This window comes from Tetrahymena thermophila (assembly GCF_000189635.1).
Source record: "Tetrahymena thermophila SB210 genomic scaffold scf_8254422, whole genome shotgun sequence".
NCBI lineage: Eukaryota > Ciliophora > Oligohymenophorea > Hymenostomatida > Tetrahymenidae > Tetrahymena > Tetrahymena thermophila.
Window position 1 is genome coordinate 266,075 of NW_002476204.1, and position 18,220 is coordinate 284,294.

Genomic DNA, 18,220 nt, shown 5'->3' on the forward strand with positions numbered 1-18,220 from the left:
TACACTTAGTTACTAAACATTTTGGTAGAATAAAATCTATTGTATAATAAAATAAATAAATCAACATGATAAATTTACAAGATTCCTAGATTAATCATCTGAATCATCTTAATCTTTTATTTATCCATGAAAATTAGAGGTGAATATTTTTTCAATTTAATAATTAGTTAAACCTCTAGTTTCTTTAACAAAATAATATAATAGCATAAATCCTGCTATATTAAAAACAAGAGAACTTAAATAAAAGATAAATTAAGCATCTTAATTAAGCAAAGAGGGATAAGTTATCGCTCCTATTAAGATTGAAACCAAAGAGATAAAATTTACAGCAGCAACTCCTCTTTCTGGTAATATTTCATTAATTATAACAGGGATAACAGATGACTAAAAGCAAAATCCAATACAAACAATACACATAAAGAGAGTTATTATGTTAAGCTTAGATGAATATTCAAGTTCAGAAGTCGATGATAGACCTATAAAACCAATTATATAACAAATTTAACCAATAAGTAATATAGTTTTCCTTCCCATCAATTTTGCAAATGGAATTTAAAAAACTTATGTAAAGAGTAATACAGCCCCAATTATAAGAGTTCTATATTAGCTAATAAACTTATCATTACTGTAAGAATCTAAGGCTTTACAGGAATAAAAGAGGAAAAAGAATACACCACTGAAATAACAAAAAAAATTCATAAGGCATGAAATCAATACTCTTCTTAAATATCTTGGTTATATCATATCTTTAAGTTTTGTACTACCTTAATTTATTTATTTAGTTAGTAAATAAATAAAAGTAATTAGTAAAATATAATTTTACCTTCCATCTACCTTGCTTACTTAATTTCGAAGATTTCAAGAATTTTATCAGCCTACTATTCAACATAAAATAATGAAATAATTTTTCTAGCTTTTTCTTTCAGGTTTTTTTAAAGATAAAAAAATGGTGTGTCTTTTTTAAAAACAAAAAAAAGCAAAATTAATCTTATCGAAGATAGCGCTATTGGTAAAATATAAAAAATTTCTCCTATAAGTGTATAATTAGGCATACTAGAATCTTCATTCTATTCTTGTTTAATAAAGACTCCCCACACAAATGAAATAGCTATTCCTAAAATTACAAAAAAATGATGGGTTATTATTACTCTTCCTGTTCCAGAAAAGCAAGGTGCATATTCTAATAAATAAACAGGGATTATTGTAGAGTTAATTCCAACAGACAATCCGATAAAAAACCTATAATTATTGATTAATAATAAACTTTAAAATAATTATTTTTAATTTGCATGTATTTTTCAAGAATTTGATCAGATAAAAACTTGATTTAATTTACTTAAAAACAACCTAATCTAAACCTTATCTTACTTCTATTTCAAAATATTTTGATAATTGTCAAAAAAAATCAAATTAAATACTATTTTCTTGAGAAAATATAGGGTAGAAATTATTGGAGAGTGCATTTATTTATATCCAGTATATTATATTTATTTTTTTATATATTTATATATAATAATTTTCTATCTAAAATGGTTGTTTTTTGTAATTCAAAATAAATTTATTAAAATGATTTAAATCCCAAATAAATTACATTCCTATCATGATGCGAGAATCTGAAACATGTTCATCACTACAACAAATTATAAGTATACTTATTAAGCATCCAGCTATCTAAATAAAATCAGCAAATATCAAAATAATTCTTCTTCCTATCCTAAACACTTTACTAATGATAATTAAACATCCTATACAACCTCCTAAAGGAACCATACCCGAAAAAGAGGAGTTTATTAAATATTTTTTATCATCAGAATAGCTGCTTTGATCAACGATTTATAAAAATAAATTAGTAATTGTAATACAATATCCTATTTCTAATGAGCCTAAGCAGATTGAAAAAATTAAATACTTCAAATTATATTCTGTTCTTAACTGACTTGTATTCTATAAATAATCATCTTATTAGGCTATACTTTATTGATCAGAAGAAGAAGTATCTCTACTATTATGCATTAATATTATATATAAATGTTTCCTTTTCTAATAGCTTATTTAAAAAGCTTATGAAGTTAATTCTATTTTTATTATTTGGCTTTGAGATATTAATAATGAGTAATAATTATTTTTTTTATATTTAATTTTTTAATTACGATATTGTTAATAAAGTATAAGAATATTATGGATAATATTATACCTTTTAGCTATAAGCTGATTGAATAGAAAAATTTTGTTTAATTATTTATGTGCGATATTACGGATTCTACTTTCTAAAAATACTTCAAATTAAAAATTATCTCTACAATAAAAAATTTATTGATAAAATTGAGATGATATCTATTTAATTAGAATTCATTAAAGAACAAAGATTTATTTATTTACGCAATTTCAAAATTAAAAGATTAAAAAATGCTAAGTTCCTTAAATAAATTAGTGCATAGAGTAACATAGTTTTAAGCCAAAAAAACAAAAAATTTACTTTAAATATTTTTATACTTAATTTTTTGAATAGTTTTCTAGTTCAAATAAATAAATTTCCATTACTACTCCTATCTTTTATGTGAATTCTCAACCTCACATAGGGCATCTATATACTCTCATTCTATCTGATGCTTATCATAAATGGAAACTTATAGACAATTATGAATCTTATTTCTAAACAGGTAATTTTTATTAGAATTTCAATTTTTAAAATTGTAAACATCGCTTTTTAATCTACAAAGGTACTGATGAACATGGCTAAAAAATACAAAACTCTGCAAAGTAGGCATAAAAAGATCCATAATAATTTGTTGATTAAGTCAGTTAAAAATTTGTTGATTTGGCTTCTTAGTATAGCATTAGCTATGATAAATTCAATAGAACATCAGATGGTAAGAAAGAATGTTTTTTTCATAATTTTTTTGAAAATGATTATTGCCATAGCTTCACTGGAAAGTCTTTAAAATAATTTGTTTATCATTAATAGTATCACACAAAGAGGGAGTTTAACATTTTTGGAATGTGCTAGAAAAAAAGGGATTCATTGATATGAGTAATAAATATTTCTCCCAAACGATCAATCAATGTTTAATAATATTATTTGTTAGAGAAATACGAAGGGTGGTATCATACATCAGATGAAACTTTTGTAGGTGAAAAAGATTTAGTCAAAGACTCCTCTGGAAAGTTTGTAAATTACTTGTTATTTATTTATTAGTTTAACTTAGTTCTATTATAAAATTTATTAAATGAAATCTTTGTTAATAGGTAACACAATCTGGATAACCTGTTGATTGGGTTAGTGAGGAAACTCATATTTTTGTATTGGATAAAATAAGAGAAGCCGTTATAAAGTATTTAGAAAATGAAAAGCCTGTATACCCTGAACACTACAATAATAGTATGATTAAATAACTAGAAGAATTGAAGGTAAATTACTAAATTTAATAAATACTTTAAAAAATAATATTTATTATTTTCATGAAAAATTACGCATTATCTAATTTGTATTAAAAACGCATTATTTTATAATATTAAGGATATTTCTATTAGTAGACCTAAATCTAGATTAACATGGGGTATAACAGTACCTTCAAATGAGAAATACACAATTTATGTTTGGTTGGATGCTTTGACTAACTATTTAACAGGTTTGGGATATCCAAACAATAATATAAATAAAATTCATTTATCCAATAATTTTTTCCATATAATGGGCAAAGATATTTTGAAGTTTCATTCAATATTTTGGCCAGCATTTTTACTAGCTGCTGGGTACTCAACACCTTAAAAAATTTTGATCCATCATCACTGGATCAAAGACAATGTAAAAATAATTTTTAAAACAAAAAACCTCAATAATAATCATAAATTAATAAACAGCAAAAAATGAGCAAAAGCCTTGGAAATGTAGTTGATCCAGTTGAATTAGGAAATAAGTATGGTATCGACAGTGTAAGACTTTACTTTTTGTCAGAAGGTCCACAAGATTTCGATGCAAATTTTGATGAAGTAGATTTGACTAAAACATACAATTTATTTATTGAAGGATTCAGTAATTTAAATTCAATTAAAATAATTAATGCTAAACATAATATTTAATTTCTAGTTAACTTGATGTCAAGAGTTTTCAATAAGAAAATTATCAAAGATGGTAAGATTACTGAAATATCTTGGGTGCTTAACGAATAAGATCTCGAATATATCAGCAAATTCACAACTATCAGTAATAAAATTTAAGAACATCTAGACAAGTGTGATTTTAGAAGAGGTTATTTTGCTATGTCAGAGCTTTGGGGAATGACAAATAAACTTATGACAGATCATGCTCCCTGGTAAAAGGATATTTCAGAAGTAGAAAAACAAAAATCTTCATATCTAATATTAGAAAGTGTCAGAGTTCTTTCTATCTTCCTTTATCCATTTATACCTTAATATATTTAGAACGTCTATTAATTAATGAACATTAAAAATGATCGTATAAATACTAATTACTTACAATTTAGAATTGTAGATAAGAACAATCTACCTAAGTAATCTTTTGGCTTTGAAGAGTTGTCCTCTGAATTTTTGAAAGTAGATATTGATAATAAGAAGCTTATTTTTAAGCAAAAGTTTGACTTACAAAAAAAGATTTGAGGTTTCTTAAAAAATTAAAAATAATTTAACTTTCTAGCATAAAAAAATACAAAAAACAAATATATTTATTTCTTTATTTTTTGTGTAAATATTTATTGAGTAATAATAATAATAATAATTAATTTTTAAAATAAATGGATAAAAATAATTTTAAAAATTTTATTTTATGAATTTTCTTGAATTAATTTAATTTGTAACCAAAAAACTTTTAAGGAATGAATTGATAGATAATAATTTATTTTTTAAAAAACATAAAGATACTTTTTAAATAATTCTTAAAAAATATTAAAAAATAATTTATTTTAAATTAAAAATAATATAAATACTTTTACATTCTTATCAATTAGCTACCACTCCTATTAATATTTTTTGTTTGAATTGGGTTTAATTTCTAAAAAAATTGGATAAATTTACTTTTAAATTAGAAATAAATTAATGTAAAGTAATTTAAATAGTAAATAGCTGATAGAGGATTTGATAAATATGATAATGGTAATATAACAAATGATATATTATGTATAGGATACTTAAAAGATTGAAATTATTTGTTTAAATATTAAATTATATTTTTTGAGGGTTTTTTATAGTTAACTTTAATTTTTTATTTATTTAGATTTTTAATATTTCATTTTATTTTTAATTATTTATTGATATTTACAGATTTTATTTTTTATGTTTATTTAATAACTTAAATTTAGGTTTTTATTTTTATTTTATAAGAATTTTTTGTTGATTGATTATTATTTTTAGTAATTTATGTCTTTATTTTTTTGTCTTTTCTTGTATCTATCAAGCTTTACCTATAAAAGACCAGTTTTTAACTCTGTTTATTTTTTAATTTTGTTTATTGTAGTCTTAATCCATGTATCTTTACTGCAATTTCTCTTTATTTTCAGTATTAACTATGTGTTAATTAGCAAATAAAAATTAAGGGGGTTAATATTATTTTTCATAAACTCTATGCCAGTCTATTCCTTCAAAGAATTCGTGAGATTTTATTTATTAAATGGAATTATAGCCCAGTCTTTCTTTTGGATTCTTTTTTAATAATTACTATAAAAAAAATTTAAAATGAAATTTATTATATTTAAAGCGATTTACTATAATTAGAGTCTTAGCGGAGTTAGAGAGATATTTAGGCAACTAAGGGTCTTCTGATTTTATTCCACTGTATAATTATTTGATATCTTCATGGAAGAAAGGTGGTTGTCCTGTTAGCATTTCATATAAAACACAACCTATCCCGTAAATATCTGAGGCCTTTGAGAATCCCTTTCCAAGAAGCATTTCTGGAGATAAATAGGCTGGAGATCCACAAAAACTCTTAGTTACATCAAAGTCTGCTACATGCTCTTTTGAAAGACCAAAGTCAGTCAATTTGATATGTCCATCAGAACTTATCAATATGTTTTCAGGTTTTAAATCTCTGTATAAAATATTTTATGAATGTAGATATTCTATTGCAAGGATAATCTCACAAACAAAGAATCTGGCTGTTAGCTCACTGAATCTGCTTTCTCTTTGGATGTGCTAAAGTAAAACTCCACCATTGCAATAATCAAGAACCATATATAAGTGATTTGGAGTCTATTTTAAAAATAAATTTTAGATTAATTCTCAATATAATAATGTAATTAATACCTGAAATGCATAATGAAGTCCAACCACAAAAGGATTTTTACAGCGCTTTAAAATATTGCATTCAGTTACTGCATATTTAAGCTGACGCTTCATAATCAAACTTACTTTTTTCAACATTTTCATTGCAAAAAGTTCTTCAGTACTATTTTACTAGACAAGAAAAACTCTTCCAAATGAACCTTTTCCTAGTGCTCCGAGGATAGTAAAATCTTTGAATGCTAGCGAGTGACTAATTTCAATATGGAATGATTTTTTTACATGTTTTGCCAAAATTTCTTAGAAATTCATTCCGTTTTCAATATTGCTCATAGCTTATTACATATTCAAAGAATTATTTTAATCTTTCTCATCACATTTAGCACAGAAGTGTTACTCATCCTTGATTGTAATTACTTATTAATTAATTTAGATCGTTGAAAACATAGTAAAAAGCTTATCAGTAGATTATTGATCTGCTATTTCTTTTTCACGTAGAAAGCTTCTTAATTTTTTATCAACATAATTGGCATATGCAATAGCTTCATTTAATTTATCTATCCAGTGTTCAGCAGCTTCCTTAGTTTTGAAAGCTATTACCATACTGTTTTAAAAAATAATTCTGACATAAATGAGATCTTTTTGCATAGGCCAGTGACGAGGTAGTAAATCTACATCTAATATATCTGTTAGGCTTATTACTAATCTATTTTAATAAAAAAAGGTGTTAAAAATTCTTATTTTATATAAAAATTAATTAATTACTGTGGTCTTAACGGCACATCATCTTCTTCTCTGTACATTTACAAAGTACATGAATCACTGTTAATTTCTAAGAAACGCTTCTAACAAATGCATGGGAAAATATCATGCTGTCTGAATACATAGCCTCTAATCATAGGAGGCTTTTTAGGCATATCGTTAAAGAAGCTCTAATTATTTATATAAATGACAAAATAAGTAAAAGTGTATTTTTTAAAATTTAATGAGGATTTTAAAAAACTAAGTGACTCATGATTTATAAAATTTAATTATTTATTTTTCTTGTCCATCAAATCAAATTAATTAACTAAATTGTGCTAATGAGTATTACTCAAATTAAATAAAAGAATTTTTATATGACACAAATGATAATCACATCTAAATATCTTTATAATGCAAATTACATTTTGCTGAAATTAAAAACTTATCCTGTCACTTAATATAAATCAAAATTAATTTGCTTGAATTTTTACCTTTCTATTTTCGAGATAGTCCATAGCTGTTTATATATCAAATTTTTTAATTTGTCTATGTTATCTGAAGAAGAATCTGACTTTTTTAGTGGCTACATCAAAAGGGGATTTTCCTTCTGTTGGATGTTTTAGTCTAATTTTGTTGGAATAATTAAATTTAATACTCTAAATAGAATTTAAATTACTCTGGATTAGCATTTTTATCTAAAACTAGGTACTAAACTATCTTAATAAAACCTTTAGCGCTAGCGAGATGAAGCGCGGTACCTCTTTAAGTAATTTAATCTATAATTAAGTCGTCAGAGTCTGTTAAAACTTTTACTACTTTCAAATTATTTTTAAATACAGCAAGCTGTAAAGGCGTCCAATCATCTGAAGTTGGTTTATTCAAATCAGCACCTTCAATAATAAGCTTTCTGCAGATATCATCAAACTCTAAGTAAGAAGCATAATGCAAGCTATTCCATCCATTTGAATCTAACTCTGAAATAATATCTTATTATTTAGTTTTTTTATATTTTTTTAGCAAGGTAGTGTGCAAATCAAGGTATTATTTAGCTTCTTTCCATTTCCTATCTTGTATAGCCTATAAATAATACAAAAATATATGATAAAGTTATTCTTATAGATAAAAATTAATAGGAAATATAGAATATATTTTATTAAATTCTAAATACTTAATATTTACCTTAATAAACTACTATAAAATTTAATAAAACTTCTGTTAAGAGTAACCGTCTTCAGACTCTGAATAGCTATGAGGAGTTGTAGCTTTAGTCGATATAATAGAATTGTCAAGAGTTGTACTAAGGATATTAGAATCACTACAAGCATTTAACTAACTATTATCTAGAGACTAAATCTTTTCAATCTCTTCACTTTAACCAATAAGTCCTAACTTTCTATAATAGTGAGCATTAATTTATAATAGCTAATCTTGTACAACCTAATTTTAAAATAGGATTTACATTTCCAACATAATTTTATGTGTATTTTTTTTACTTTCTTTTAGCAAGAAGGGTGATTAAAATGGAACTCTCCTTTTCTAAAATCATGGACGTTAATTAGTTAGTTATCGTAAAACTAGTAAAATTCTAAAGTCCAACCTTCAATCACCTTTATCTAAACAAAATAAAAATATTTAGTAACCTAAAAAAAGTTAAAAATAGAGTAAAAAACTTCTTCATATTATTTATATACAACAGATTTAAAGTTTTTAGATAATGTTTTAATTTTTACATATTATCCTTCTACTATTGTTGTTAGGATTTAATATTAAATGGGAATTCCAGTTTTTTCTTCAAATATCCTTTTAAGAGAATTTATATCTTCTGTTTCATCAATATGAATTTAAAAAGCTTTGGGATTTTTAATTCCGCAAACTCTACCAATCAATCTCATTTTTTTTAAGTATGCAAAATTTTTTATATATTAAATAAGTAATGTTTATCTAAAAGATAGTTGCTACTTTATTAAAAAATATTAGTTATTATTAATATTTAATTAGCTTTTTAATAGTTTCTTTAATTAAGGTGTATTTATTTTCTTTAAATGTTCCACAAATTTTCTTGAGTCAATCTTAATTTTCTTTAATTCTTACAAATTTTATTATTAAAGTTTAAAATATATATACATGCTTGCATGAGCTAGATTTATGAATCAGTAAATTAACAAATACTCAAGAATTCCTACTAATGTAATTAATTGCTTTTATAGTGTTATTTCTTTTACACTTTGGATGGTAAGGTTTTTTTCTTTTATTGTTCTATTTGCACTTAAAAAGTTATTTAGTTATAAAACCAAACGACAGCTAAAATTAGGAAAAGTCTTTTACTTAAGAAGAAAGTGACTAAAAAAGCATAAATATTCAACAACAAAATATTTAATTAAAAAATCTTTTACAATTTAAATGATAAAATTATAATTGTAAATAATTGAAGCTTATTCTTTTATTAACTAACATTTTAACTCTTTGCCAAATATACAAAATTATAAATAGAGTTAGAAATTATTCCTTATTATTTCTAGAAAAACATAATCGAGTAAAATAGAAAATGAAACATAAAAAGAAAGAAATAGATTTTAATTAATTTTTCTAGGAATTAATATACTCCAAAAAACAAATTTTAATATAAAATTATATAATTTATTCTGATCATTTCCTTGAATTAAGATAGCTTGATGTGTAAGAATTAGTAGCCAAGACATTTATATCTATCAAGCTAAGCAATTAGACTGTATCATTCATTTACTTATGTGTAGAGTTATAAAAAGTCATCCAACCAAAGTAAAATGCTAGGATTAATGTCACTACTTAGGTGATAGCTAATGTAATTTACAATCTCATGTTAAAATTTAAAAATTAAAGACCTTATGTAGTTATAAAATCACTAAGGACTGATATGATTGTAATCATTAAATCTGTAAATTACGAGAGTTTTTTTATCTTGTACTAATCCTCCCATGTTACAAGAAGAGTTTGTCTCTAATCATAATCCTCAACACTAGTTATTTCAAAAAGTTCCTTAAATAGATCTAAAAAGTATTTAGCAGAAACTAAGAATCCTTATTTAAGTATTTCACTTTATAAATTGTTACATTTAGTTGAATTAAAATTATATTTCTAACTATCAATATATTATGAATTACGATCAAAAACATCACAAACATCGCCTTTCAAAATTTAATAAAAAAAGTCCTCATATTCATTATTATTATATCTAACTTTCGAACTCGATTCAGATTCTGCCATGTATAAATCCTTCAAAATTTTATCATTATTAGTAAGCACATCTGGAATACGAGAATCAAAAAATCTTTTATTGTAAACTAAAGACGTAGGAATAGATTATTTTACGTAAACGTTTGCATAAGAAAAGAATATGGTACCACAAAACTAAGATTTAACTGAAGATAGAATACCTATTTGATAAAATTAAAAAAATTTTTCATAAAAAACTTTAAAAATTAGTCAATCAAAAATTTCAATAATCTAAATCTAAAAACAATCAATTTTTATCGGTTGATTGTTAATGGTACTGTTAAAAATAAACTGTAAAGAAAATAAATAAATGTTAGTTAATTAATTAATTAATTTTACTTAGCATTTGAATGTTAAAATCTCCATCAGATATAAAATTTTTAATTAAAAAGTAATTGATAATAGGCTATGAAACGATAGAAAGAAATCCGATTATCCCAAATATCAGAATGTGCAAAGAAAACTTTGGTAGAGAAGAAATAATAGAAATATTTTTTTTCTTTCCATCTTTTTGTGCGTTTTTGAAGGTGTTTAAATCTTATTAAGGCTTAATTGTTTAAATCATCTTTTTTTCATTAGAAGCTGTTGGATTTTTACTTGAAAAAAAATTTTATCCTATTGAGATTTTTGTTGATGAGATTGGGATCTTTTTATATGATAAATCATGTTAACTTACTTAACCGATTAGCGTCTAAGTTGACTAAATTCTCTTTTTTGTTTAATTTCTTTCTTTAGCTTGCAAAGAATTTAGACAAGCGTTTTCCATGTTTTAAATATCTTATGATTGCATAGTAGCAAATAATTTTAAAACTATTTCTCTCTAAGTTTGAATAATTGCATTCAAAGGTATGACTGCACATATTATCAATAAAGCTAATATGATGCATATTATCATCAAGAGTTTAGTATTTTCTAATATTTGGTTTAAAGAATCCACAGAACTTTCATAAATATCACCTTATAGTTATGTTATAATTTAATTATAATTATCAAAGTTGTCAAATATTGTCCCTAAAGGATTGTAAGCATTGTATATTTTCTGTGAGAAAAGGTAGTGTGTTATTATATAATACAAAATGAAATATTATTGTTTAGTTTAGACTGTAAAATTCATGCCTTTGTAACTTGAGAAATCTTTTTTTAATATGAAAGTATCATCTGTATCTGCTAATTTTTCAAAGTAGGAAGCAATTTGAAAATCACCATTTTATTGATTATCATACATTTTTATTACTTCAGCTTGATTTTGATGTATGAAATCAATGTTTTCTTAATAATATTAAGGCCATGCTTTTACTAATGCTGGTATAATTTTTTAATCATTAATACCAATAATATAAACTCTATACATAATTTAAGATAGCAAAGATTGCAAATCCATAGGCCAAGTTATAAATTAGTAATCTATTTTAGCTTTTTAGAAGGTTTATATGATAAGCACAAAGTCTACTGATATTAAACCTATTATAAGCAGTAGAGAAGCTATTCCGAAAATATTTAAAATTTGCAATCCAACATTTCTTTATTTTTTTAATACTGAGTTGTAAATATGTTTTAATGATTAGTAAGTAAGTTATTGATTAGAACCTGTTTTTTAAGTTACATGAGTTCTTCTTGACCGCTTGTTATCTAAATCACTATCATCAGTATCAAAGCTGTTACTTTATTTGCTCCATGCATCAGAAAAATCTGAACCATCTTAATTATTAAATTGTGATTTTTTAGTAAAAAATATTTATTATCGGTTCTAAAAGGTATTAATTTCTTCATTTCCAATTAAGTGAGGGGTAATATCAGGATAGTTAAATCTTTTCATACCTTAGTTTGGGGTAAAATAAGACTAATCATGAACTAAGCCATTTGAATATATCAAATTATTATTATAATTATCTTATATTTGTTAAATACTTGGCATATCAACTTAGATTTCTTAATATTAATTTAAAACTTCTGTTTCAATAGATTTCTAATGCTGAAAATATTTCATATTTGATACATTTTTATTTTGATTAGATTGGTAGTTTATATATTTTTCAGAAGAATAGTAGCTTTCTTAATACATATTTTAGATATAATCGTCATCGAATACTTTAGTTTTATCATCATGCATATATATTTTAGTAGGAGACAATAAAATACCACTAAATTAATTAGATGTGCTAGGCGATAATAATTCGTTAATGTAATTAGTTTTTTTATCATGAAATGTTTCTTACATTTTTTCATGGTCTAGTAATTTCTATAGAGTCCTATTCCCTTACATCATGTAGTTTGTAGAAAGGAGATCTTTTTGTGAGCCTTCATACTTGTCCTCATCGTTTCTACTTCCTTTTCTTATAGTTTTATTCCATTTTATATTATTATATCTATTTTCAGAAATAGTTTCATCTATTAAAATATTTTATTATTTATGATATTTATTAATAAAAATTAAATTTTACCTTATCTTCCATTAGAGGGTTTTGAATTTTAGCTTTATAAAGTAGTGAGAAAATTGAGTTATTCAGCTTCTAAAATAAGTGAATCAATTTGAATTTTAAGGAGTTAGATATTTTCTTAAATTTCTTTTTGTTTTTTTATTTTTTTAAGAGAAAATATCTCACAAAGTAAAAGTTCATCTTCATAATTTTCTACTTCTTTTACATAAAATCTGATCTTGTAAAAATCAAATTAATATAGAGAATTTTAAGAGATCTTTTATTCTAATAGGTCTTGAATTGTTAAAGGAGTTTTGAAGTAAAATGAGTCTTGGTTATTCTGCTTATTTGGGAGGAAGCAGAGTGTATCAATAAATGGAGAGCCTTTTAAGATTCGAGAATGTTTTAGGAATATAGAAATTGGAACCAATTTAGAAAAATAAATAGTTGAAATTTCTTAAACTTTGAAGTATTTTTTCATAAATTCAGAATAAAAAACTGTGTTAACTAAATTTAACTAGAAATTTTAAGGGCTAAAGAGTGCAAAATAGTTAGTGTTGTTAGAAACTTCCAATCTAATTATTATACCAAACATATCAAGATGTGGTATATAGTCTAAGAACATTCTAGGAATTATAGGTATTCCCAGTCCTATATTTGTTCTGCATAAAAGCATTTTAATTTATTTATCTTATTTATTTTCATAATTTACCATGTTTGTCATATTGTCTATTCTTTGTTCGAATTTTTGTATCATAATAGATGGAAAAATTATGCTTATATCTTGAGAAATTATATTCTGAAATCCAAATATAGATTCAAAGTTATTTGAAGTAGCTAAAATCTTCCCTCTTTCCCCTTGTTGAATGCTAAAAAATACTACACAAGTTTTGTAATAAGATTTAATACTTTCGTTTTTGAAATAAGTTGTTTCAGACTCGTTTTTTAATTCAATGCTGTAAATGGATTCTGAGGAATCATTTGAAAAATTGGATGAGTTATAGTTATAATTAACTAAATTATCTTTGGTGTCTAAAAAAGAAAGACTAATCAGGAAACCATTTATTATTTCTTTTAACTCAGGGTTAAATTTGTTCATCATGGATAAATTTCTGATTTAGGCTTTTAGTTGATTTCTTTATTATAAAAGATTCGTACCTATCTTGTAAAGTGATTTTATATTTATTTCATCATTGTTAATAACTTAAAGGAGTTTTAATTTTTAGTTAAGGCATAATTCATACAAACTTTAAGTCTCTTTTACTTATTTCTCAAAAACTAAGGTTTTTTTACAAAAATTAAATTATCTGTTTTTTTCTTTAAAAATTTGTTTAGCTTTATTAAGTAAATAGTTTAAGTAGATTTTCTTAGAATTGTTCATTTTTGATCCATTTCTTTGCTTAAGCAATTATAATTAATAATAGGATGGAGCTTAGGTATTGCAAGTATCAATTAGAAAATTTATGTAAAAAAAGGAAATCGTTATTGAATTAGAGAATTATGCACTTTAGCAAAAAAATATCATGCTTTGAATATGATTCAAAAATATTTTTTTTCTCAATTTATCATCAATTATGTTATCCCAAATTTCTTATTTGGTTTCGAACTTTTATTTTCAAAATAATAATTATTTTTATTTTTAAAACTTTTAAATTATTCAAATTGTTAATAAAATGATTAAACTCTAAACAAACAAATACCTTTGACTGGCAAAAGCAAGTAGTCTCCTTCAAGCATGTAAAGGAATGGAAACAAAATATTTATTCTAAAATGATCGAACTAAAACTCTAAATGTACTGCACATACTGTTGATTTTACATCAAATATACAAAATCTTGCAAATAAAATAGAGCTTTCTTTCTTCTATTTACTTAACTTATATTCTCAAGGTTTGGAAGGAAATTCTGTATGCTTTGTTAAACACACTCTATATGGCTAGAAATTTTATACACACAAGGAAACATAATGATTAGAGAAACAAGTATGCTAAACTTCAAATCAATGAATCTAAATATCAAAAAATAAAAACTCCACAAAAGCATGTAAAGTTAAATAACTAGATTGTTTAAGCGAATAGTCTTATTTTAGTAAACTCTGTAAAGAAAATGAATAATCAAGTTTTTGATACATAAGATGACAAATAAAAGATCTTGAATATTTGCTTAAAATAAACCATGGTTAAGTATTAGCACCACTATATATGCAGAGTTAAATAAATTAATCCATTTTAAATTTCTTCTTGATAATGAGTCGTGAGGAAAAGGATTAAAGTTGTAATCGAAGTCATGAAAGTCACAAATAAATTCTATTTTTTCATTATTAAAAATAAATTCAAACAAAAATATTCTTATCCATTGGTTGGCTGTCATTCACTAAGTAGAAATTAATTTATTTCTACTTTGCTATTTAAGGTTAAAGTTATAAATCAAAAGAAATAAATTAAATGAGTAATTTTTTTACATACTATTATTGCCACAACAATATTAACATATGATAAGCTATTTTCGAGATACTGAACGGGTGTGGAAATGCTAGGAATAAAGATTAAGTAAGAATAAAATTTATAGAGTATGCTAAGTGTACGTTGAATAAATCCCTCTTTATTTTTAATTCTAAAGTATGCTATTTGTACAATATCTGTAACTTAGACTATTAAAAGCAAAATATTATACGCAAGGCATGCATAAAATATAAAATAGAAAACCTAATCATTATAACTAAAGGTGCTGTTAATGTTTTTAACTATTTAAGTGTCTAATTATTATAGCTAAGCTCTTTTATACTTGCCAAGCATCACATAAAATAATTGGCAAGCATGGAGATAAATTAAGAATAATGATAGAATCTATTTTCTGTTAAATATCATAAAGGTGCTATAAAATTGGAAAAAGTAATATTTTTTTAATTTTTATATAAAAATCATTTCCTCTGCCAAGGTTCAGATGAATTTATTAGTCCTTTACTATGGAGCAGGAATGAATTATAATTATACTTTACGTTTGATTGATACTTTTACTATTATCCAATAGTTATAATAAATTCCAATATTTTTTTTTAGAAATTTTGCATAGACTGAAATAAATAAATTAATTACACATAAAATCTATGTATCAAATTTTATGATTTTTTTTTTTAGAAGCTAAATGCTTACTTTCTATTTTAGGGAAAAAATATTGGTAATACTAGATCAACCAAGATATGTTTAATATTAACTAATTTATTCCAGTAAAACAAAAACAAATTATTATTTATTAATATCATACCACAAAAAACAAGCATTTAGTAATCATAACTATAAATAAAGCAATAAAAATATGCATCCTTTAGTATATTATTTCATTCCAATGTATATTGAATATTTTACTCATAAAAATTATAGTTGGTGTGACTAACTATGTAACCTATCAAAAAAATAATGCATAATCTAACTCTTAAACTAAAACTTAATGTAAGGATTAAAAAATAATTAGCATCAGTAAATATGAAAAAATAGTTTAAGAAAAGTTTTTATATTTTTAATTATTTTAATTTTGAAATGTAAATTTTATTGTTTGGATTTTTTAATGAATTTAATACTACTGGTATTTTGTTATTTGTAAAAATAAAAATAGTACTACTAAACACAAATATAAAAAATTTATTTATTGTTCTAACCATCTAAATATAATAATAATGAAAATGTGATAATTATTTTAAGTAAATTTATTTTTCTTATCAATAATTAGAGAGGTTTACTTTATTTTTCTTTTTTTCAATAGCTTCAATCGCGGCATCTTTAAACTTGTCATGGTTGTATAGCTCTTTGTTATCTAAGTTAACTTAGTCTTCGAGATTTTAAATTTGTTAGTCCTGATTAGGATTTTAAGTTTGAGTTTTGAAATCTTTAGGGGGTATTTAATCAATGAGTAAGCTTTTTGATAAATCGTTGTTGTCGTTATTCATAGATTTATATGCAATGAGGATATTAGCATAATACTCTACATCTGCAAGATATTACTCCAAATTGTTTTCAGTTAAATCAAATCCAAGCTCGTAGTCAAATTGTTTCTTTGGGTCTTATTTAAATTATGTCTTTGCTAATTCTACTAAGGAATTTTGTAAATGGGGCTTCAAGTCTTTGATTATGTTTCTAACTTGGTTAATTTCTTCTTCTTTCTTTTGTAAGAGTCCATTAAGTTTTTTCTTTATTTTTTCATCGTGAGGAGTTCCCATTAAGGCTCTTTTGCGCGATTCATTTTCAATCTCTTATTCTATGCATTTGTTTTCTAAATCACGATTAATACTTTCAAGGTTATCAATATCTTGACTCAAAATATCAACGTAATTATAAAGCGAATAGTTTTGTTCTTCACTTTTAATAAAAGTATTTGTTATTTCATCAATGTCAGTAATTCCACTTCCTTCCTTTATCTACTAGAAAGCTTCATCAATTACTCTCAAATTCTTTTAATACTATTCAATAACTCTGACTTTTTCTTTGTTGTTTGCAATAATCTTTTTCAAACGATGTTTCAATAAATTTTAAGTGTCCATAGTTTCAAAATTCTCTTTCTTACTAGCCTTTAAAATTTCATGCTTAGGCTTTTCTTCTTCTGCCTTCTTTTATACAATATCAAATTGCCTTTATTTTATTCAATATAATTTATTTGAATTTTTCAAAGAAATTTTAAAATTTATAAATTGGAAAATACAATTTAGGAATCATTTCAATAAATAATGTTTTAATATAATATCAATAAATCGTTCAATTAATTACTTCATGTATGTCTTTTTTTCCTCTTCGTTTTTATTGCGAAGCATTATTATTTCTGATTAAATTATATTTGTTTTGTTGATTTTTTCTTCATTTTGGTCAATAATTTCACGGGTAAGCTTAGAAGCCTTTTCAACTTCCTCCCCTAATTTTCTGCATACATCTAAATGCAGAACTCTTTCTTTACGTAAAGAATTAATTTGTTCTTTTAATTTTTAGTTTTCTGCCTAAGTTTCATTATACTTTGCTTATGCTTGTTCAATTCTTGCGCGTAAATTCTTGATCTTAGCTTCTATTAATTTGGTGGAAGTATTATTTTGCTTTTATTTTAACTCAGTAATCTTTTCCTTCTTCTGTTAATGCTCTCTTTTCACCATATTATAGGTTTCTTCTAAAGAGAAGAGCCTTCTTTTTTCATGTTCTACTCTTCTAGTATAATTATCAACCTCCTTTTAAAGAGTAACAATATGTGGTTCAGATAATAATGAACGTCCTGCGGCAGAAGCAATTGAGTAATTTAAACTCTTTGTAGAATGGTTATTATAACCTTAGTAACCAGTGTACATTTTAAATTGATTGGTTAGTTTTTTATCCTATATTTCTCTACTACTTTTATATCAAAATCAAGAGGATTTATCACTATCCTTTTAAATAATTTACTACACTATAAATAATTAATTATTCTTATTAAATACTAAATATTGCATATACTCAAAGCGTTTTTTTTTTTAAATAGATAATTAATTATTCAATAAGTTTTTTAATGCTTATATATATTCTGCATAATTATAAAAAATGGTTGAGTACTAAAAAAATATAA

At 23.9% G+C, this 18,220-nt stretch overlaps 6 protein-coding genes across 6 annotated transcripts; 1 reads left to right on the forward strand and 5 right to left on the reverse strand. All coding sequences in view use genetic code 6, as the record gives it.

Annotated features, from left to right (window-relative positions):
* Nucleotides 1-60: 60 nt before the first annotated feature.
* TTHERM_00691800 (MFS transporter) lies at nt 61-2,013 on the reverse strand (the record flags this gene model as incomplete). Its single annotated transcript, XM_001032145.2, has 3 exons — nt 61-764; nt 824-1,239; nt 1,592-2,013. The coding sequence occupies 3 exons, from the start codon at nt 2,011-2,013 to the stop codon at nt 61-63; spliced, it is 1,542 nt and encodes a 513-aa protein (XP_001032145.2).
* Nucleotides 2,014-2,406: 393 nt separating this feature from the next.
* TTHERM_00691810 (methionyl-tRNA synthetase protein) lies at nt 2,407-4,617 on the forward strand (the record flags this gene model as incomplete). Its single annotated transcript, XM_001032146.2, has 9 exons — nt 2,407-2,439; nt 2,510-2,660; nt 2,721-2,870; nt 2,966-3,031; nt 3,087-3,169; nt 3,247-3,408; nt 3,518-3,805; nt 3,862-4,033; nt 4,088-4,617. The coding sequence occupies 9 exons, from the start codon at nt 2,407-2,409 to the stop codon at nt 4,615-4,617; spliced, it is 1,635 nt and encodes a 544-aa protein (XP_001032146.2).
* A 789-nt stretch (nt 4,618-5,406) lies between these two features.
* TTHERM_00691820 (Serine/Threonine kinase domain protein) lies at nt 5,407-8,870 on the reverse strand (the record flags this gene model as incomplete). The annotated part of the gene is made up of 8 exons (XM_001032147.2): nt 5,407-6,204; nt 6,259-6,940; nt 7,000-7,166; nt 7,470-7,602; nt 7,655-8,055; nt 8,158-8,415; nt 8,472-8,591; nt 8,709-8,870. 8 exons carry the CDS (start codon nt 8,868-8,870, stop codon nt 5,407-5,409), a joined length of 2,721 nt encoding a protein of 906 aa, XP_001032147.2.
* A 748-nt stretch (nt 8,871-9,618) lies between these two features.
* TTHERM_00691830 (transmembrane protein, putative) lies at nt 9,619-14,078 on the reverse strand. The gene is made up of 3 exons (XM_001032148.2): nt 12,672-14,078; nt 10,570-12,618; nt 9,619-10,391 (listed from the first exon to the last, which is right to left on the reverse strand). Exons 1-3 carry the CDS (start codon nt 14,026-14,028, stop codon nt 9,625-9,627), a joined length of 4,173 nt encoding a protein of 1,390 aa, XP_001032148.1. The 5' UTR covers nt 14,029-14,078; the 3' UTR covers nt 9,619-9,624.
* A 682-nt stretch (nt 14,079-14,760) lies between these two features.
* Nucleotides 14,761-15,359, reverse strand: TTHERM_000691839 (transmembrane protein, putative; the record flags this gene model as incomplete). Its single annotated transcript, XM_012799831.1, has 2 exons — nt 14,761-14,952; nt 15,108-15,359. 2 exons carry the CDS (start codon nt 15,357-15,359, stop codon nt 14,761-14,763), a joined length of 444 nt encoding a protein of 147 aa, XP_012655285.1.
* Nucleotides 15,360-16,361: 1,002 nt separating this feature from the next.
* On the reverse strand, nt 16,362-17,966 carry TTHERM_00691840 (outer dynein arm protein; the record flags this gene model as incomplete). Its single annotated transcript, XM_001032149.1, has 2 exons — nt 16,362-17,268; nt 17,404-17,966. 2 exons carry the CDS (start codon nt 17,964-17,966, stop codon nt 16,362-16,364), a joined length of 1,470 nt encoding a protein of 489 aa, XP_001032149.1.
* Between the last annotated feature and the right edge of the window lie 254 nt (nt 17,967-18,220).